Source organism: Stegodyphus dumicola, chromosome 6 (assembly GCF_044657685.1).
Source record: "Stegodyphus dumicola isolate Sdum_Otavi_A_Nest chromosome 6, ASM4465768v1".
In the NCBI taxonomy this organism is placed as follows: Eukaryota; Metazoa; Arthropoda; class Arachnida; order Araneae; family Eresidae; genus Stegodyphus; species Stegodyphus dumicola.
The window spans coordinates 49,449,257-49,472,887 of NC_140773.1; the positions used below are offsets into that span (position 1 = coordinate 49,449,257).

The following is a 23,631-nucleotide window of genomic DNA, read 5'->3' on the forward strand; positions in this document are numbered from 1 at the left end:
TTTTTAAGTTGTAAATTCATTCATATTTGCAACAAAAGTTACATATCAAACATTGAACAGGTGAGATAAGAAAGCATTAGGAGCCAGTATTTTCAATTTTTACAAGAATAATAGGGGAAAAAAAATTCTATTGATAAGCTTTTTTTTTTTCTTTTTTCTTATTTTTTTTTCCTGTTCTTATATTTTCATATATAGTTTTTTTAATGCAGGTTTTTGGTGACAGACTCATAAACACATTTCTTCACACTTGGAATACTTACAGACTTAAATTATAAGAAAAACCGAAATTAAAAAAAATCATAGCCCGTTCTTTCTCCTCCTCCTACCAATTTCAATTATTTTCTCATGCTTAAATAAATAATAGAAGAATCTCAAAATGGCTTGAGTTACTCTTAAAATAGCATTTCATTAAGTCAACATGATGATCTCTGTTCTACATTTATAAATACTATTAGAACAGAGTAACTTTTTAAATTTGGCAGCATAAAAGTAAATGAAATTATATTAGGATCTACAAGGCTTGAATGTAAAACAGCAAAAACATGATAAAAATATTCACTCATAGAATTAGGATCTAATTAAGAAATTCTGAAAATCTATGCATAGCCTTCTTTCAAAGACCCATACTGACCAATTTTCTCGTTCTTAGGTGGGGAAAAGAGGGCTGTGAGAAAGGCTAAGTTTGCCATTAATTGTGCATTGTGCAGCCTAACCTCTGTAGGCTTATAATTAGGGCCTACACAAAAAATGATGTTTATGCACATCAGTATGTTCTTCGCAGTCTGGTACAGGCCTGAAAAGCAGCCCAAGCAAATAAAGGGAAAAGGAGCCTGAAAGTGATTTCTTCAAATATAATTTCTTATTCTGTGCAGTGTCACACAACTGCCCTATTACACATTTATACACATATTTATTGCACAAAACTTGAGCATATATGATAAATATTTAAACACTATCTGTCACCACCAACACTAGCAAATTACTAAGATTGGCTATTATATAGCAGAATAGCAGGCCCACATAATAATGTTCCATAAAATGTGTATACTTGTGCTAGCAGCAAGAGGTTGTAGGAATGTGTGATGTAGGATAATACACAAAATTTTATATTCCACTTGAAACTCTTCGGTTCTTGGCATAGCACCTTTTGGAAGAAAGGAGGTAGGCAGGAAGGCATTGGATGCTACTATTCACTAGACTGTCATTTCGGTAACAGTTTATACTAAAATCTTTTCTACATTCATCAAAGTAGTACAGAGAGCAGTTTTCACACAAAAGGAAATTCTCCATTACTTCCTTAATGACTACGCAGCTACCTCACATTAATTTTTTTTTTTTTAGAAATTTACAAATATGATTTGGGTAGTTATCTATTATGTCTATGTCCCCCTTTCCTTCGTGCTGCACATAACTAATAGACCCACGGCTACAAAATTTGGTACATAGGTGCATCTGGACAAGAACCAGTGCACTTTGAAGCAATTTTTCAAAATTTGAATGAGATTTTTTTAAATTCTGTTTTTTGATGAAATCAAATCAAATGGATAATTCTCTCTCATTATATCAGCACTGTTGCTACTTGGAAAAACGAGGGTGATAATTCTGTGCAGTTTTTAAATTTAATGTTTCCCATGGATACTGAACGTTTGTTGAGAGAAGGCAATGGGAAGTTGGTTAATTTATTATTTATTAGGATAATTAATATTTGTACAAAGGGATATTGCTTATTTCATAGTAATTTTTTATATGTAACACATTTTTATTGAATTTTTTTTTTCTTTTTGATAAAGTTGTTTTGCAGAGTAAAATTCTGTGCACTTTTTAAATTTAATGTTTGGTTTTTTCCTTTAGGCATTTTCACGGTACATTTAAAAGCCAGCTGAAGGCTGGCCACGTACCGGCTAGTTTAAAGTAAAGCAAAGCCTATGACAACTACATGCCATAGAAAATATGTTTCAGGGAAAACTTTGTAATGGAAAATAGAGCAGTTATAAGTACAAAAGGAAATTATACAAAGAAATATAATCTCAAATGCTTCTTCATAATTTTATATCCAAATTTTGAGCCTTTTAATCATCAGGATGTAAAAACATGATTATAATTTAATATGTTTTAATTTTCAAATTTCCTTAATCCTAATTTAAATTTAAAACTGATGTCTGCTATTTTTTTTTTTTTTTTTTTTTTAAATATTGGTGAATTAAAACAAACTAATGACCATGTATGCTTTTCCTCTCTCAATAGGCCTCAACCGGATGGTACCCCCCCTCCAAAACAATCAGTGTGCCTCCCACAATTTCTATTTGTTCCAAATGAAATAGCTGACACATTGTTAAAAATATCAATGCTGTACTTTTTGGCATATTTCTCCAGCTATAGTTTAAAATCATCAATCTTGGCCTAACCCAGTGATCTCAAACTGGTGGCTCCTGAATATACTTCCTTAAATTAATTAGCATTCTTATAGCAGGAATGTTAAGAATGTTTAAGATTTTAATGATTCTGTGATGAATTTTACATTATTTTCATTACCATTAAAAACAAACATCAGTAACACCCCAGAAAGTCTACAATTTTCACAAATTAATTTACAATGGCTTATAACGTTTACTCAAAGATTTGAATAAGCTTTTTTTGTATGTGTTAAAAGATAAAAATACTTTCAGTTATGAATTTCGGTAATAAGGATGAAAATCTTGTTTGGGAATACATTTATATGTGAAATTCCCCCCCCCCCAGTTGAAAATTAGCAAGTCTAGAAAAAATAACCATGTTGATCAATGAGTATCCTGATAATGACAGTTTCTAGTAACATTTTCCAGGATTTACAAACTTTATTGAAATCGAATTGCCAGGAGATGTGGTGGTTGAAAGCTGTAATATGAAATAAAAAAAGTTTGTAATTACATAAAATATGTGTTACTTTCTCTGTATGCATTGAAGACAAATTTATTAAATTAAAGAAACAGAATCAGTTGTCCTTATTTATTCTGAAATTTTTATAACTTGAAAGGTTTTCATATTTTTTTTTATTTTTAGTATAAGTTATTTAGCGGTTATTTCAACATATTAGAATTCTTTGAAATAATAAATGCCAGCCTGAAAATTTAATATTTAGAGCTCAGTTTGTGCGATTTACAAAGTGTACACAGAAAAGGTTGGGATTGGCAATAACACACAGAAAGTTATTGCCAATCCCAACCTTTAGAATTCACACAGAAAATTTAATGTAAATTGAATTTTTTCTTTGTGTCAGTATTCTTAATGTTTATATATGTTTTGACAAATATTAAGTAAATAAAATTTAATTTAAAAAAATTATTTTGTAAAGAAACCTGATGTGGACACCAAGACTTGAACAGCCTATTAAATTATGCACATTTTTTGCTGCATTTCATTTAAATTTATTTCCCTGAGATTTTATTAGAGAAATATTTCTCATTCAAACAATTCAGTTCTCACTTTGAAAAAATGCATAAAAACTCAAGACATCTTCATTTCAAATTGTAAAATACAAAACAATTAAAAACCGTTAAAAAACAATTTTTACAATTAAAATTAGGCAGGAAGACACTGTAGTTGGTGCAGAAACTGACTTAATTCACTATGCAACTAAGTTTCAAATGTAAACAAATGACGGCATTGTTAGGCTTAGTGAAACTCAAACACCTTTTAAATTGTTGATAATTTTACAACTATTGCATGCAGATTAACTAAAAGCATAAAAATCTTACCTGGAATATAAGCACAATATAATTCAATCACTTATAAAGTAAAAAATGAATAATTTACCAATATAAAGGAATAAAAAACCTTAGGTCAACGAGCTGGATAACAGAGTACGTATATACACTTTTGGTGCAACCGATTGCAGCCAAAAAAGGCAGGTGCACATCTACATGTTATAGCAGTCCCATATACAAAATTTCAACATTCTGAGGCTACTCGTTCTTGAGTTATGCGGGATAGATACCTACGTATGTACGGAGAGATGTCACGAAAAAATATCTTCTGAATCTACTTTAAATCCATTTCAAAATAAGTTTTGGGGGAAAAGAATCCTCTATTCTATCTGTATATGCACATTTAACGCCAAAACATCGTCCAAACGGAATCGAGAGCTGTCAAAATGGGTATTTTCGTTGAAGTACGATACTCGAAATTTTTTACGATTACAATAGGAAGTTAAAAGGGAAGCATCAACATTTTACTTCCTTGGATGAAGTAAAGGAAGTATTCTATTCACGAAAAATTCTGAGTATCATATTTCAACGAAATTATCCATTTTGCGTGACATTTTTACGTAAGGACAAAATAAAGTACTCTTTATCCCCAAACGGATCATTAAATTGTTTTAAAATGGATTCAGAAGATATTATTTTCATGATGTCTGTACGTATCTTGCATAACTCAAAAACAAGTAGCCTCCGAATGACTCGTTCAGCTCGGTTATTTTTTTATTCTTTATGTTCGGTAAATTAAGCATTTTTTGCTTTAAAAATGATTGAATTAAGGTTTTACGCCTTTAGTTAATCTGTATGCAATAGATGAAGCATTATCAACAATTTAAAAGATGTTTAAGTATGGCTAAGCCTAATTTTTTTTTAACCGCAGCAGCTACATTTGTTTACATTTGAAACTTATGAGAATAGTGAATTAGGTCAGTTTCTGCACCTTCAGTATCTTTTTGTCGAGTGGAATCAATAGTAAACTTTCAGTTTTGTGCACCGAACAATTTACCTTCTTGCCTGCTGGCCGAATTGCTTGTTTTTTTGCTTAGAAACTGTAATTTAATTTTTTTAAAAAAAATTGTTTTACTGTACTTGGTGTTTTAGGTTTTTCTATATATTTCAATTTTTAATGAAAATATTTTGAGTTCTCATGTTCTTGAGCTCTCATGAGATTTGCTTACAACAGTTTATTTTTGCCTTGCTGCGAAGTGAACTAATTGAATGAGAAATCTATCTCTAATGAAACTCAAGGAAATAAGTTTAGATGAAATGCAGCAGAAAATGCATACATTTAAATATTGCGCTAAGGAAGTCATGCGATGGCCCTATCAGACTTTTTAGATTTGGCTGGCATGTAATTTGAGTTTGAGACCACTGATCTAATCTACACTCACACTTTCCATCAAGTTTTAATTATAGAATATTTACTCGTATTAATGTACATATGCCAATTATGCATTTTCCCACCATTAGTTAATTTAAAAAATAAAATCTTAAATTTTCTCTTTATTGCCGCATTTTGCGGAATATTTTATTGGAGATAAAACAATAAACAATTTTTTTGAAAATTTTCTGTTTATCACTGCATCTTACAGATTATTTTATCGAAGATAAAACTGCCAAGAATTTACTTACTTGATTTTATATTTGACTTAAAGGGGAGAGTAATTTACTGTGTTAAAAATAATACATAAAAACTTAATTTCTACCACTAACTTTTTATAACTTTAAAGCAGTTTAAAAAAATACACTTCTACAATATGTCTCTTTGTCTCCTCCTCCTCCAGAAATATTTTTGGGGATGAGAAGGAAGAATAAAGAAATAAATAAATAAACAAAATAAAAATGCTGAATTCATTTTGCACAAAAAAAAGGTTTCAATATTAGTAAGCATCCTTTAAACCAGGGCTCGGCAATGCGGTGCTCACAGATGCCAGTCACCCTGTCCCAATGCGCCCTCACTAAATTATTCTGCTTTGTGCACAATTTTGCAGTTTTCCATTTGTGCTTATAAAATACATATTAAAATTATATATTTTTACATCTATGCATCAAACAGCCACTGCTCAAAACGTTTCATTTGTCCAGCGGAACCGACTGAAGTCGGATCGACACGATAGAGCGGCGCAGCATGGCGTGGTTGATGCATTTAACCATAACCTCTCTGACGCAATTGCCAGTACATTCTCTGTGATATTTCCGATTCATTCATAAACAACTTCCCAACTTTTAGAACAACCATTCATAAACAACTCCCAACTCCGAACTTCCCAACTTTTAGACAAACGTGAAATCAATAATTACAAGGTATGTACTATATCATTGCTTTCTTATTAGATACGTTTACGTACTTTTTAATCGTCCAGGATGTTTTCTTACAGAGATTTGCTTACAAACTGATGACTGTAACTACTCGCGATGACCACAGCTAAGTGAGCATGCACTTACACTTTAAAATGGAGCATCCTGAATTTCGAAAAAATAAAATTTTATCATTAAAGGTCAACGATTTCAAAGCAACAGTTTACTTTTACCAAATGCCTGGAAACATCAAAGGCAGCAATAATCGCATCGATTAAAGTTTCACATACATTCGGCTTTAAAAAAAAATTATGGTTTTGATTAACCTTATGCTTAAAAGGTGTTACTTCCCTGACTGTTGGAAAATTGCTGCAGTCATTCCTATTCCAAAACCGGGTCAAAATTTAAATCTCCCCGTCAACTACAGGCCTATTAGCCTCTTATCATCTGTCTCAAAAATATATGAATTTGTTTTACTTAAAACGCGTGAATAAATTCTGCCGTGATCGAAATTTAATAATCCCGTAACAGTTTGGCTTCCGGCCTGAACACTCCACGGTACACCAGTTACTCCGTGTGGGGAATTCATTCACGAGGGCTTTCATAAACGAGATAAAACTAGAATTGTCTACCTTGACATTGCCAAGGCCTTTGACAGGACTTGGTATGACGGGCTTATTTACAAGTTCATGCGGCTTGGTTTTTCGACACAACTCATTAAAACTATCAACTCGTACCTGACGGGTAGATCCTTTCGGGTACGAGTTCGCGATGATAATCAACTCCCTGCCCGACCTGTGCTGGGGTCCCACAAGGAAGTTTGCTCGGACCTCAAATGTTCAACATCTACGCAAATGCCATACCTAAGTCACCTAATGTCCATCTAGCTTTATATGCGGACGACACAGCCATCATAAACCAACATTCCAACACCTCCACGGTAATTTCTGCAATGCAGAATTATCTTTCAAGCCTAGAGCTCTGGCTCAGACTGTGGAAGATCAAAATTAAAATGTTGCTAAATGTGCTGCTACTTTATTTATCCGAAGTACTTTCCCAAATTTACCTAACTTCCAGTTCTTCGGACAACCAATTCCGGGGGCCTACTTATAAGTATCTAGGAGTGATACTTGATTCAAAATTAACTTGGCAACCTCACATTCAAAAAAATAATTTCCAATGCGAAGGTTGTGAAAACCCAATTACTGCCTTTTTTCGCTAGAAATAGTGACCTGTCCACGAAAAACAGGATTTTGCTCTATAAATCAATGATACAGCCAATTCTGACATATGCTAGCTAGGTATGGGGCGCAGCAGCAATTACTAACAGGAAACATATCCAAATTTTTCAGAACATTATGCTACGGCAAATTTATAAAGCTCCTTGGTTTGTTACGAATGAGGACATTCATAATGCAGCCAAAATTCTCCCCATAAATTGCTTTATACAGCAACTTTCGGCTAACTTTTTCCAAAAGATTCCTTCGATCGGAAACCCCGTACTCCACAGCCTCCCTGTTTATCATCCAGGAAGTGCATCGTCAAAGAGGAGACCCAGAGCTATTCTGAAGAACGCATACACTTGTTCGCTTCCCGCCCCCGGCCTGAGTGAATTCGCCGATCTTTCAGCTTCCCTCAGGGTCACTCTCTCTTTGTCACATAATCGGGCAATCTTACTTCTTTCAACCGTAGGCGGTTGTTATCAGGCTCTAAGCACATCTTTGTTCCCTTCTTAAAATGGTTCTAGTGCAAGGATTACTTAATTTAAATGTAATCTATTAGATTGTATCTAATGTAATTATTAGAGTCCTCTAGGTTTGTGTTTACTTTTTAGCCGGTAACTTTTGCAATGAAAATTTCAAGTGATTAATTAATTCTGCTATCAAGCGACTATGGGTGTTTATCTTTTTCTCCGTTCTCGCTAAATTGTGCTCTCCTATTGAATGAAAATGGTGCCTTTTATGTCGTCAAAGTAGGTCAAGTTTATCGATCAAACGAGTGAGTGATGTGTTAAGTGTGTGTGTTTGCACGTGGTGACAAATGTGCACTTCTTCTGAAAGATTCTAATGGTGTTTATAGTGAAAAAAGTGTCATCAAATATTCAAGTCTGGTATTTCACAATTTTTTCCTTAAGTCTAATTAGTGGTGCTTCTAATTGTTTTTCCGTGCATTAAAAGCAAAGAGACTATCGGCGCTTGAAAATTTTTTTTTGAAAGTGTATTAGTGCAAATTAGAGAATTTAATGCTTTTTCATTATGTATCATAACACTTAAAGTTAATGGAATCTTATTATATTTATAAAAGTTTCTCCTCCGAGGCATTGCTGGCTGTGTCTCTTTAATTCAAACTCGCGTAACGAGTTCCCGCTTTTCCCCTCCCTCAGACCCATGGAGGTAGGAAAGGGAGGAGGGGCCATTCCGCTCTAGAAGTGAAGCACTGCTTTGAAGCTTGGGTCACCAGACGGGGTGTTTTTTGTTTACATTCAGAAGCTCGCTTGACAAAATTCTGATAGTATTTCGACACATGACAGTTCCATAGAAATCGAAAAAGGGACACTCTCGCATGAAAGAAACATTCATAGTGTGATGGATAATAGCAATTTGTATAGTTTACTGACATTTACGCAAAAATCACATCTTGGTTATTTTTCAATAACTAACAACAGCGATTTTGATTATGAATTTGTTTTATAAAATTCTAAGCTGTCGCACTACAAAAATATAGATTTTAAGAAAATTGCTAAAAGAGGTCTGCCAAAATGTATTTTCTAGAAGATTTGAAAAGTTTGAAACTTGATGGCTAAATGTAAATATAAAATTATGTATGTTAAAATATTTGTAATTAGGCACATAGGTCAGATTAAGTTTTTATTAAATAGAGTAATGCATGCAAGGGCTATCTGCCTAAAGAGAGAGATGCCATCGTGGGGGAATTTTGAAAAAAAAACTGACCTTTGAGTGGGTATTAAAAATAATACTTATAATTTTCATTCAAATTACATTCATATATATTTTTTATGTAAAACTTTCGGGTGTATGCTAAATTAGTCTAAATTACTTTACACGAAAAATATAATGAATGCACAGAAATTAAAGATTTGCACATGCCGGAAATGATAAATAGGAAATATGTATGGGTATTTATGCATGTGCTTGCAAAAAGCATGTATCTGCCTTTGACAAAATACTTAAATATTCATTAAATTATTTATAAATGTATTTGAAATGAAGAATTTATTCACTTATAAACAACTGTGATAGTACTGTGAAGAAATCTAATGATTAAATGTATCTAATTTGTAATGATTATAAATGTTATCTAAATATATAATAACCTTAATATTGAATTGTAAACATAAATTGAAATCCTGTTGACAAATAAGTTATAAAACTATTTAAGCAAGAATTGTTCGTATTGGAAAGCAATCTGTTAAAAGGTATTGTAAAGCAAATGCTATGAGATGCGCACTTAAGAACGTAATAAAGAGTTTTGGAATATGTATTGTTGAAATGAAGGGTAAAAAGAAAAAAATCTGATAAGTATAATTTAAAAGAATTATTCCCTTTACATTTTATAATAACTCAGTTACAAGTTTTAAATAATACTTTAAAAAAAAAAAAAAAAAAAACTTATTTTATTCCCTTTCAGAAATGTTCAGAGAAAGTCAAATACTATTTTCCTAATAATTCTCTAATTTAAAATGAACCGAATAGAGCATTAATTATAAATTGACTTATATTTTTCGATTTAAAAGATGCCTCAGAAGCCAAAAAATCATGTCATATTTAAGAAAGTATTTTAGGAAGAAGCTCTATAAATAGAAAAGAAATAATGCATAATTTTAATATTAATAATACAATAAACTTTGATCTTAATTTTTGTACCTTAACCGAATAAAATCGAATTACCTTAATTTTTTTTTCTAATGTAATTAACGAAAACTTGTGAAAATATTTCATTCAAATTAAACCATTCTGAGAAAAGTATAGCATTTAATTCCGTTCAGAATGAAATGTTGTTTAAAAATATGTTGTTTTCACATACTTAGGACTCTGAAGTGTTGTAGAAAAAGAAAATATATACATTTATATGTATATTTGCAACGTAATTACAAAATATTTACACCCGAACGCAAATGACCCAATGTTTTGGTCACCACGTAGGGATCGCTGGTGCTTCAGAGCAGGGTACGGAGAAACTTGTTTAGGGCGACTCCTTCTTACTTCCTACCTCCATGCTCAGACCCGAAGCACTTGCGACATGAAGTTTTTCGCGAGTGTTTCCACTCTCTGTTATTAACACCACATGACCATTGATCAAGGAAACATTAATGCTTTTCAAAATTCATGACGTGACCCCTCCAAATTGATTCTGGCCCTTATTCGACACCAAAATTACTAAATTAAGTCCTTCAGTGTTTTTACCCCCTCCAAATTGATTCTGGCCTTTATTCAACACCAAAATTACTAAATTAAGTCCTTCAGTGATTTTACCATTTTTCACTGTGGAATGCAGTTACTCTTTTTGTTAAATTAACAATTTGGCATTAAATTTAACTCTTTGCGGAACACTCTTTTTGGCAATAAAGATAATTCTTAGATGATGTGGGGATAAAGGCTACATGCCTAAGAGCCCCGTAATAGAACCCTTCCTTGGTCCGTCCTGAAAGGGTTGAGAAAATCGTTAATGCCTTTCCCAATCTGAAAGGGCATAATATTAATACAGACTCATATCTTCAAATTGTACCTGCATTTTTAATTTTGATTCAAGATTTGTCGACTTTGCGAATTTAGTGCCTATTTTAAAATTCTTTAAAAATCCCTTTAACACTGCTGAGGAAGAAAACATGGCTACAGCAATTTTTAACTATTTTCATCTTAACAATATGGAAAACTTAGAAATAATAAGAATGCAAAATGATGTTATTTTAAATTCGTATATTTAAAAGGAAAATAAATATCCTTTATAAAAAAGGATATTTTGGAGCTAGGAAAACAGAAATCAATATCCTATTAAAGTCTTGCACGGTAAAGATTAATTCCTATTGCTCAGGTACCTATAATTGTGAGATGTTTTCGAATACGACTTGTTTGAAGTATCATTCAAAACTTACTGATTCAACTTAGATAATAGTTTAAGAGCATGCAACTCAAATTATATTGTCGATTATAAGTTAGCAGAAGAATTACAAACACAAATTTCACTTCATATATGTAAAATAGAATAGCTGATTTAAAAATAATGGGCAACCTCAAAATTAACAATTCTAGATTTCATGCTCTACCCCTAAATTCGAGATCCTATGTTATGTAACAACCTGAGATTAAACAATCATAGCTTAGAGTACTTTCTGCATGTACTTAGTTTAAATACTCTTGCCACAAAAAACGTCCTTTTCCTAGCTTCGCCACTGCTAAGATATATCCCCGCTGCTTTGCTACCCCGTCTAAATGCCTACCTCTTATTTTTAAAATCGGTGTACACAGGAAAATATGTACTAAGATTATTTTATATGCGTGAAAATAAAGTTGGGACATCTTCAAAATTCATTTTTGTGTCGGCGTCATCTTCCTGTCCTGCCACTCTGCCATCACGACTACGCATAAAATTATTATATACTTTAAAAGTCTGACAGAATCAACCTGGTGAAAATTTCCCCAATGGGATTTTCCAGCTCCCAACAATCTCCAGTGGCTGGGAAAGAAAAAATCAGGAAAGTGATTTAATATCGTACATTGAAGGTCATTGACGTTTATTAGTCCTCTAGGTTTGTGTTTACTTTTTAGCGGGTAACTTTTGCAATGAAAATTTCAAGTGATTAATTAATTCTGCTATCAAGCGACTACGGGTGTTTATCTTTTTCTCCGTTTTCGCTAAATTGTGCTCTCCTATTGAATGAAAATGGTGCCTTTTACGTGGTCGTCAAAGTAGGTCAAGTTTATCGATCAAACGAGTGAGCGATGTGTTAAGTGTGTGTGTTTGCGCGTGGTGAAAAATGTGCACTTCTTCTGAAAGATTCTAACGGTGTTTATGGTGAAAAAAGTGTCATCAAATATTCAAGTCTGGTATTTCACAATTTTTTCTTTAAGTCTAATTAGTGGTGCTTCTAATTGGTTTTCCGTGCATTAAAAGCAAAGAGACTATCGGCGCTTGAAAAATCTTTTTTGAAAGTGTATTGGTGCAAATTCATCGGAAAAAAATCTATTTTGGGTGTCATTAAAAAATGTGTTTCAGTAATTTAAATTCTTTAGAAATTTCAATGCAGTGTTAATTTTGTGTTTTGGTGTAATGTGAAATGCAAAAACACGATCCCAAACGAAAATGTCTGCAGAGAAAAGTGAAATCGCTATTGTCACTATCCAAAAATGTCAGTGCGCCGCGTTAGATGAACAAAATTCGGGTTTACCAAGTGATAAATATCCTTTATTATTTGAGAAAAAATGCCAAAACAAAAATATTGGAGGACAAAGATATATCGTTGACATTTTCTGAATGCCTCCCTGGTGAGACCTTATCATGTTATTTAAGACAGTGTGTTATTAGTTCAGGAAACGTCACTATTAGTGTATTAACTGCACTTACTCTGAATTCAATGATATGCAACAAATACTACACGCAAAAGTTGAAATTGGCATAAAGTCTAAAATTAGATGATAAAATAATAATTGAATCGTTAAAGTAGGGTCTGCCCGAGCAGCAGAAAATGTTGCTCACTATATAAAAAGTAAGTATGGTTCAGGAAGGAATGGATATGTTTGGCTAGATGTTAGTCTACTTTAAGTTCATTGGGTGAACTTAATCAAACACAAAAATTCTTAAAACCAAAACAAATTGTACCACGAAATGTTTTTCAACCAAAATTTTACCAGTCGAGATATGGTTCTGCCAGATATTATGCTCCCTGGCCGTCTCCTGCCCACTACTATACTCCTCAAAACCAGGCATGGAGAAATTTTTAGCCATGGCCAGTGGCTGGAACCAGTAGGTTAAAGAAGTAGTCCAGTAGATTAAAGAAGGAACTTATCCGTGAGAATTTTCACTGTTGTAGGTTAAAGAAGGAAATTATCCAGAAAAAAGTGTTCATAAAAAATGAAATTATTTTAAGGTAAATGTTCATTTTCGATACCAGGATCACAGGTAAATGTGATATCTGAAAGTATTTTAAATTTTATTGATGCAAAAATTGAATCTATTCAAAATCATCCTAATACTAAATTATATTCTTTATTTAGAGGTCTTGTTGTAACTAAAGGAATCAAATTACTATGTAAAATTGGTAAAATTAGTAGTACTACAGTCAAAAGTCGTTAATCCGGACACGTTGGGACTTTGGCGATTCCGGATTATAGATCATCAGTTTAAATCTGGTAAGATGGCATGCAGAAATTATAAAATTAAAAATATGAAACCGTAATTTATGAAATTAAGAACAATTATGATCTAAAGGGTATCAAAATTTACAAAAAAAAGCTTCATATTTATTTGTTTGCTTTATTAAACATTTCTTTCAATGTACGTTGTTTAAGTTGCTTCGTTTTATGTGATAATACTTTCTCTTTAATTCTATAAACAGACATAATTTCTTCTTCAGTTACAAAGTTCCGCTGTTCAAGTCCTATAATTGCTGTGTCGAGAATACAGACTAATTTGTCAATCGAAATTTTTTCGTTTTCAATACCCTCTGTGTCACTTTCTTCACTATCGGAAGCGAATTATAATGAAGAAGAATCTGATTTAAATCATATCAAAGATGGAGTACATCGAGATGAAATACTACATTTAGTAAGGAATTATAAGCCAAATAAAATAAAAACATCTGCCCTGAAGATAAGGATAACGCTGACAGATCAACTTCAAATTCATTGCGTGCCACGGCATTTAAAAATTATTAACAGAAATTTGTACAAAAGCATTAGTTAACATAAATTACAATGTTTGTCAGTTGATTATTCGGAAAATATTAAAATTGAAACCAAATTTATGGAAATTGAAAAATGATGGAAAAATTAATCCACCTCTTGTTGAAAATTTTTTTTCTTTAATATGGTGTATGGTCATCTTGGACAGATATACATACTTCACATCTTGATTTCACCAAAGCGTTGATCAGATCTCGAGGAATTGTACACCACTCTTATAAAAGTACATTTTTTAGCTCCTGGAGGGTCCAGTGAAGAATTTAGCAAGCTGAAATTCGGCACCTTAAGGCATTCCCCACATGCTCAATCGGGTTCAAGTTGGGTGAGTAAGATGGCCAATCCATTGGAGTGACATCTTCTGTTTGCAAGTATTCTGACACCTAATATTGCTATCCATTAGCAAAATATTTTAGGCCAAATGCATCCATAACAAACCTCCAGATGAAAACACGTCTGGAATCACTGTTCAGACTATATCTGGACTTGTCAGTAAATAATACTCAGGCCCAGTTCTCTTGGCTACATTGAACAGGATGATGGCACCAGTTTAAATGGGCCCGTTTGGAAGTTGGAGCGAGTGCAATACAAACCATCGGTTTTTTTCGCATACAGTCCAACTTCATTAAGACTTTGTGCGGCAGTAGAACGGCTAATCCGAGTTCCTATTTAGCCTGAAGGTTTAAAACTAAATCTCTTGTAGTTGCTTCACAGTTTCTTCTAGTCAACGAATACAGAAAACGATCTTCTGATGCAGTTGTTGCTCTTGATCCCCCATGATCAGGATGTCTATCAACTGATCCAGTGCTTAAAACGTGTCTCCAAACTCTTGATATGACACTTTGAAGGATATTCAAATCTTGGATGCCCTCCATTTACGTTTCATCTTCATTGATTCAACTAATTATTTACCACTTTTGACCTTCACTTAAATTATAACTTTGAGCCATAACTACTCAATACTGATCACTCTCAGAAACCACATTCACTTTAAACAACACTACAAACCGGAATTCTAACATGTATCCATTGTGCACCACATTGTCCAATTTGCATATTTCTGGTGTTAACTTATGCAGGAAAGTGCAGTTTTGTATTCAATAGTGTTTAATTAACACAAATAATTACAGCACTGCGCATTAGGTGACACATTAACCTAATAAGCATATTTTTTTCTCATTTTCCTTTAATTTTGATGACCAGTGTAATTTGCATCTGATAAAAATAAGTTAAAGGGTGAAAAAAGTTATAAATAGCATTCACGCTGTTTATATTAGTGAATTATGCACAGATGATGTGGTTAAGTTTTGGCACTATGAATTAGGAGCTCTTGACTCAAGCTAGAGGCTCTGTTTTTATCAATACCATTAATTAATTGGTAATTAATTGAATAAGTTTTAATTTAGAATAATAATTTTTGAATTTTGAATAACTAGCAAAACAATTTAAAAAATTATTTTCAGGGAACTAACATGGGAATTTAACTTTTATGAATATATGATCATGTAATTCTGGCAGTTTTATTTTTAAATTAAAATAAATACCACAGAATTTTTTGAATTTATCATCGGGATAACTAGTGGTTGCATAATTACAAACACACAATAAAATTTTATCGACGCTACGTATGGTAATTGTTGCTATCACCTGTCATCCTTTTACATGTTAGATTCCAGTTCCCTCTTCATACTTATTTTTTACCTGTATATGTTAGACGGTTACATGCATATTTTGTTCATTCTAGTTCTCCCTTATAACCACCACCTGATTTTCATATATAAGCTTTCAAAATTAAACAATTACCGTGTTTGACGGCATATAAGACGCACCCTTATTTAGAAGGCCATGGCCACACACATGTATATGTAGAAAAAGTTGTGTGTCTAGACCTTTATCCGGGCTAAAAACAGCATTCAGTATTGAAAGTTAACCTGTGTCCTTCACGTATAAGACGCAGGTAATTTTTTTTTGAGACCAAATTTAGGAAAAAAAAGTGTGTCTTATATGCCGTCAAATACGGTGATTACATCATAAAAAGATTTTGATCTTGCCACATGGCTGACAGAGGAACTTTCCAAAAGTAAGAACCATTATGATTACCATTCAAAACTTTGGCAATAATTCTTAAGCTTATATTTGAAAGGTGCATACTGGAGCTTTGCATGCTTATTCATTTTAAGGTTTTTTATATCAGTAAGCAGAGTTTGGGTGAAATTGATGACACAAAGATCATATGCTCCCATGTAAGGCAATTTAGTCTAATAAATTTACATTTAAAAATGAGAATTTTTCTGCCCTGAAATTTTGATGAATAGAACTACATAATAATAGCAATTTAAAAATAAATAAATAAATATTCCTAAAGAAAGGGGAAATTCAGGAAAAGTAAGCATTTGTAATTACTTATTTATTGCTCTTTTTGGTTAGCTTTTTTTACACATAATATACATAAAGCAGAGTGAAGACATTTTTAACAGACAAATTAATCAGCGAAATAATCAGCCGGCTCTATTGCCGACAGTCAAGCCTTTAACATATCCAGAAATTCAGAAACATCATTCTGATGTCCTTTGCATGCCATCAATGACTAGCATTTGCCTTTGACTTCTGAAATGAGCACAGCAGCCATGCTTACAAGTCTATAGTATCACAGGCCAAAAAACGACAAGTCAACATGAAGTTCAAAAATCAAACATTCAATGCTTTGTTTGGAACGTCAGAAACAATTCTTTCTCCTTCTTCAATCACAAATGGGTTAAGTTCTTGGTGTATTTTTGGGGGGTGGGTGGGAATATGGTGCAGTTACAGCACTCAGTCCATTTTTGAAAATCAAAAATTAGTCCTTCAAACAAATCAACTATAATGTTACAGGCAGGAGATTATAATTATCCAGTAAACCTAATGTTCACTGACAATATCTTGATATTTGCATCAATATACCTTGAACAAAACTATGAACTCGTTTCTTTCAGGTATATGATTTTTGGGCAGCAACTGAAAGAGAAGAAACAATAATGAAATAAGCAAATTTTAAAAAAATTAATACGTACCAAAAAAAAAAAAAAAAAAAAAAAAAAAAAAAAAAAAAAACTAATCCGCCAAATGTTTTGTGAAAATAATTTTAATCAGTCAAAGGGGAAATGTTAAATATTTAATGTAATAAAAGAATTATTTTTTCTTCTATTCTTCAGAAAACTGACAAAAATGATTTTGGCTACTATTTAGACAATAGAAGCAATAATATGGATTATTTGAAAGGTTAATGACCATATTCATTAATAATACTAAACATTAAAATTCTCATTTTTAAGTGTGAATAAAATTTAAATGATCATAATCCCTTAATCATAAAATAAAGTAAATATAATCACACTTTTATAAAGTTACTTACCTTATTTAATAGTAAAATATGCTGTCTTTAGTCGCAATCAGCCTTAGGACTGCCAAAAGGCAACTTAGTTTTTCTCTGCTTAAAAAGAACCCCATACTTTGGCCCTTTACAATTTTTTAACCCAACGAATAAATACATTTAACAAGTAGCTATACCTCAAACCACAAAAATACAATATATAAAATATAAACACAAAATATGTTAAATGCTGTATTTTGACCAATATACAGAAAATCTTTCTGGTATTATAAACAAAAATATAATGAGCAATGGTTTCACTATAATGCAATCTAAAAGTAACAATGTCGCAATATATCATTGTGTTATATAACAAACTTAAGCAAATACACTTATTATAAATCTATGGAATTTAAAATTTTTATATAAAGAGCTATAAAAGAAGCTTTTAACAAAAAACTGTTAAGAACAAGCTTGAAACTCTACTATGCATTTTGACACCCAGTACTAAATTCTGCAGCCCTCCTGAACTCTAAACAGTTTGCCACAGTTCAGTGTAATTGCATAGGCTTTGGTGTTGCCCTGTCAAGTACCCATTCATTTAAGCTTTAACCCTTTAACTGTCAAGTTATTTTGATGATTTGGGTACACAAATTGTCAAATTTTTCCCGAGATACAGTTGGGTTTGACAAAAAGATGAAGCCGAAATAAACGTCTCCCGATATATATTCGGGTATAACAATACAATGCACTCAAAAAAAAAAAAAAAAAAAAAAAAAAAAAATTACCCCGAGTAATACTTGGGCGTGACATTTTCGAACACCAGTGCTGTACCCGAGATTATCTCGGGCATGATAGTTAAAAGGTTAAACCTGTATCTCATGCTTTCATCTTGCTTGATTACTTTTTATTTATATTTTTACAATAATAATGTTATACAAGAACATATTAACCGAAATTTAACATTATTATTCAGTATAACAAAACCTACAGCAATGCACCATCCAACTTTACAACTTTAACTCTATAACTTAAACTTTTTTTGAAACTTTGTTCCTCTTCCGACATTGTATTTTGTTTGAGAAACTTTTTATCTAACATTCTGTCACATTCTTGCAGATATCGATACCTGGATGGAAAAACAACACAATAATGAATAGGTAAATTTCCTGAATCTGATTTTCCTTTTGAATTCAATTAAAATATTGTGTGCATACCTGAAGGAGGTTCTACTGGGCCGATAGAAGAAATTCAAATTGCGTTTTTCATGTCTTGAAAGTACGACTTAGCATGATTTATAGATAGCACTGTTCTAATACACATATTTTGACACAAAATCAGACTTTTTCTAAAAGGACATGCCAATTTTTTTTTCCACATTTCGATTTTAAGAATCAAATTATGTCTAAATATTGAATTTTGTAAAATTTGGTGCGAAATTTATAGAGAAATTAAAAAATTTATCTTGGCACATTTTTTTTAAAGCTTGAGCCAAGAATAATTCACCTGGCGAACTTCTTAATTTATAGCAACCGATTTTTTTCCCCCATTGTAAATTGGGGGGGGGAAGAATAATCGTTCATTATTTCAAATAATTTTAACAAATATGCCTAATTTCAAAATGCTCCAATATGTAAATTCACATATATCCTATGAAATTTTGAATAAAAAACCATAATTTTTTGCAGGTATACTTAGAAACACATTTACTTTTAAGATGGTAAAAATTTTATAGGTTATAATTCAAAATTTTTTCCAAAAAATCAATGCTATATATAAATCTAATACATATCCTAAGTTGCGTTTTTGAGACATGAAAAACGCAAACTGAATTTTGTCGATTGTCCCAGTAAAACAGGAGATATACAGCTGAAAAAATGACAGTGTGTGCAATGCCAAGTTTGTGCAATTCTCTGATAATTTCTGAAGCTAAAATAGATCACTGTGTGTGGGTAGAACAGCATAAAAAAGGGAATTGTTTTATTATGGATGTGTCATGTGTTTTTAATTTTGTTAATTGGTTGCTGTTTTGCATAATTCTTAACGCACTGCCATTTTTCAAAATTGTTGTCGTCTTTTGTGCTTGGCATGAAATTAGAAAGAAATAATCAGAAACTGCCATCATATTTGCCATGATTTTTGCCCACGGAAATTAAGTACTTTTAAAGACCATTAATGGAAAAAATTAAGGACCTATGAGCAAATGGAAACAGAATAAATTCAATTAAAAATATTATCTATGCCTGAACTTCGCTTTTGTAATACCATCCTAAAAGTAAAATAGATCCACACGTAGGATGCATTATTAATAAATGTAACTTAATTAACATAACTATTAATAAGTTTGAGAATAAAATAAACTTCATGAAATTTATCAAGTAGCATTAAATATTTTATAATAATTGGACATATTTGAAATAAGATAAGTGACATTTTATTTAGGCTTTATCAACAATTAGCTTTATATTGATTTTTTTTTAACATCTCATTTTGTCACATACTTGCGAGTCTAGAGGTTAAGTAAACAGTAAGTAGATTTTATGTCAAGTGACACAGGTTAAAATGAGTACATAATCAGCATGACTTAAAACAGAAACTGGCTGTTGTCACCGCTCCTGCTTGCCTAGAGAGAGATCTGCTGATCAGAAGAAATCTGAAAGGCCTAAAATAAGCACTGTTGGCAAGTTTTGAAAGTTAGCTGGACTCTGACGACTTAGTGTCGTAGCTTCATATAGAGCTCCAGGTGTTGTAACTCGGTTAATATACTTTAAGGTTCTAATAAGCCACTAAAGCACCAGAGGTGATAAGTTGTTTTGCATTATTTTAAGTCTCACTAGATGCGAAGAATAAGTTTTACATGAATTTTTATATTTTCGTGTTTTATTTTGTGACCATGGTAAGGGTTAATGAAAGGCAATAACTCGCTTTAATATGCAGAGATAATTTTTAAGGGTAAGCAGTTAGTTGTAAGTAATCAAATTGGGTATTAGATAACCTTAGTCATTATGGATTTACAAGGCCACTATTAAATTTTATTTATTTTTTAACAATATTTGTTAAAAAAAGGCTTTTTAAAATCACAATCTAATAAAATTTCACAGTTTAACCCTCTGAGCGGCGCAGGATTTTAGATCTGTCATGAAGACCGATATTTAAACAGCATTTATTAGTTGAGTTTGTATAATTACTTATTTTTGACTGTATTTTCATAAACTTACATTCATTAAGATGATATTTACATTATTAAAGAAAGTAAGAAAGCAAAATATCTTAAATTATAAGGTAATATATGCCAAGTAGTAAAACTTCTGTTTTAACCCTCTGAGCGTTATGACCGGATAAACCCGGTCACAACGCTCAGAGGGTTAAAATACGTGCAATTTATGACATTGATTCTTAAACGATATTAGGATAATTACACATTAAAAGCTACAAACCATTTATGTTTTGTACCAAAAACACTCAACAAAATAGTTATGCATCTTTTCAATTTTAAGTCTTTCCAGACATTTTGGCTAATTTATATAGATTTCCTTCTCTTTTAAGCATCTTTTCTAACAATTAGAAATTTGTCTCAGTATGCAAAAAACAGTGTCCTCACTATTTTCTGCGTGTTTTATCTCCTAACCTGTCAACCTCTCCACAATGTACCTATGAGGGTTTTACTTGAGCTGGTAAAAGTTAAATAGTCCAAAAGCCCCCCCCCCAACAGATGCGAAGCAAATGATTGCTATGTCTGAAAGTAACTACAAAGTCAGAAATGTTTAAATAAGCTTCTTATTTAAAAAAGAACTTTAAATATAAAGGCATGTTCTTATGCTAACAAAGTGAATTACAGCTCGTGGTGATGTAATTAAACAAGAAGAGTCAAATTCAAACCACAAATATAGACTAGTGGTCAAAGACTATACAATTTAATTTCATCCTAAGCTGGCTCAGTAACTCTATCATCATAACAAATTCAAATGTCGGCAGGCAACGGTAATACAAAGATGAATAATTACAAATTATAAGAGCTGGCAGAAACTAATGCAGGGAACAAGTGAAGGTCAGAAACACACTCTTTACACTCAAAAAACCTCAGTTTTAAACTGATTTTAAACTAAGTGATTTACATTCTGGTGAGAAAATAGAAATGGGAAATTATAGTACAGGCTGAAATTTTAAACAATTGGTTAATTTACATAATAATAAGTGTACATACATATCTTTGAAGAATAATTTTCTTTCTCTTTATGTATTCAGTTTTCTTCTTCAATGTTTCCTTTTCATTTTAGAATTTTTAGATTTAATTAAAGATTTCTGTTATTCTGAAAAAACTAAATGCATTTAGATTGTAAAGAAATAGCTGCTAATTTTATTTCTCTAGTAATATGAAATATATATGGTAAGGTTCGGTTACAGAGCTGGTGTGGCATAATTTTTAGAATTTAGTGACACACCGAGTAACAAAAATCTAGGAATAGCAAAATTTTTAGAATTTAGAACAGGCATTGGAAGCAAAATTTAGAAAAGCACCAAGCAGCAGAATTTAGGACCCACAGAGATTGCATCAGGTGGGGAAATGCCTAGTGCCAGCCATGTGTATGATGCATGAAGACATATTAAATAAATCTTTTAAATTGTCAGTTTTCAATTTTTTTATTAATAAAAAATTTCTTTTCTATAATGCTTGTTCATATGATATATTTTTTATATTTTCCATGCTTGTGTTTAGTGAAAAGTAGAAAAAATAAAGAGAAGATAAAATTGTTAAGAAAAAGATTCTCGTATCAGAAGTAAAATATTCTAACTACAGTCAAAAGTCGTTAATCCGGACTCGTCGGGACTTCAGCGATTCCGGATTATAGATCATCAGTTTAAATCTGGTAAAATGGATTATCGATTTTTCCGGATTATAGATCATCAGTTTAAATCTGGTAAAATGGCATGCAGAAATTATAAAATTAAAAATATGAAACCGTAATTTACGAAATAAAGAACAATTATGATCTAAAGGGTATCAAAATTTACAAAAAAAAAGCTTAATATTTATTTCTTTACTTCATTAAACATTTCTTTCAATGTAAGTTGTTTAAGTTGCTTCGTTTTTTATGTGATAATACATTCTCTTTAATTCTATAAACAGACATAATTTCTTCTTCAGTTACAAAGTTCCGCTGTTCAAGTCCTATAATTGCTGTGTCGAGAATACCGACTAATTTGTCAATCGAAATTTTTTCGTTTTCAATAACCTCTGTCACTTTCTTCGCTATCAGAAGCGAATTATAATGACGAGGCATTTGATTTAAATCATATCAAAGACGGAGTACATCAAGATGAAATACTACATTTAGTAAGGAATTATAAGCCAAATAAAATAAAAACATCTGCCCTGAAGATAAGGATAGTGCTTAAGGACCCTGATTTTCTGAAAAATTGAAATTTTGTTTACTTATATTCAAAATGAATTATTTTAATTCTATTATACTATCGAAATTTTTGTGAAGCTTTTATTTTTTTCTGTAATACATTTTTTCTAATAAACATGGCTTAACTTCTTACATTATTTAATGATTTGAAATACACATCTTTAGAGATATTAATTCAGAATTAATTGATTTACAGTTCTTTGCATGAAAAAATTTTGATCAAGATGCAAATTTATCATTAAGGAACCCCCCACACGGGCATTTTTGCCCTGTAGTTGATTTAGTGTTAACATCCCCCCCCCGAGGTACAAAGCAGGCAGATCTATATCTTGTATTACGTTACTTGGGGGAAAAGCATTTTGAGCTTGGCGGTTCCAGAACCCGAGGGTCTATACGGCCGGACCAGGGAGGATTGCAGAAGTCCCTGAACTGGGGGATCTGGTAGCATAGTCAGTCAAGTAGTAGTCAGTCAAGCGTAGTCAGTCCAGTCAATTCAAGGTAACGACCCTCAGTGTTGAAACTAAATAACGTTTGCATAATCCGAGTTCAGAAAACAAAACATTTATTTTACATATTTTAAAGAAATAACGTTCTGAAACAACATGTTTCATCTACACAATCAATCGACGCTCTCACCAGAGCATTACGCCATCAAACTTGGCACACATCCAAAAGTTCAAATTGAAGAATTACAGAAGCGTTGTTGCCACACAAGAAAAGACATATAGTTACAACTTCACACAATAATAAAACAAAAACACACTTTTGAAAAATAGACAATAATAATAAAATTCTTAACAATATTTTCTCGATTATGCAACATCCAGAATATTGTGGAATTTAGACAATGATACTTTAAGGTGTAATATAAATGTAAATATGATAACTTGTGATACTAAGGTAACTAAGAGACTGATTCTGTC

General features: G+C 31.9%; 1 protein-coding gene across 3 annotated transcripts in view; it reads right to left on the bottom strand.

Annotated features, from left to right (window-relative positions):
* Window positions 1–23,631, bottom strand: part of LOC118183998 (uncharacterized) — a 153,447-nt gene that overhangs the window by 10,295 nt on the left and 119,521 nt on the right. For 2 of the 3 annotated variants that reach the window (XR_004757341.2, XM_035353644.2), the window contains one exon: window positions 16,335–16,942. The exons of the other annotated variant lie outside the window; for it this stretch is intronic. Coding sequence is in view for 1 of the 2 variants with exons in the window: in XM_035353644.2 (XP_035209535.1) it covers window positions 16,917–16,942 (26 nt within the window). In the remaining variant the exon portion in view is untranslated. Of the gene's footprint in view, window positions 1–16,334; window positions 16,943–23,631 lie in introns of those variants that run through there. 3 annotated transcript variants of the gene reach the window in all.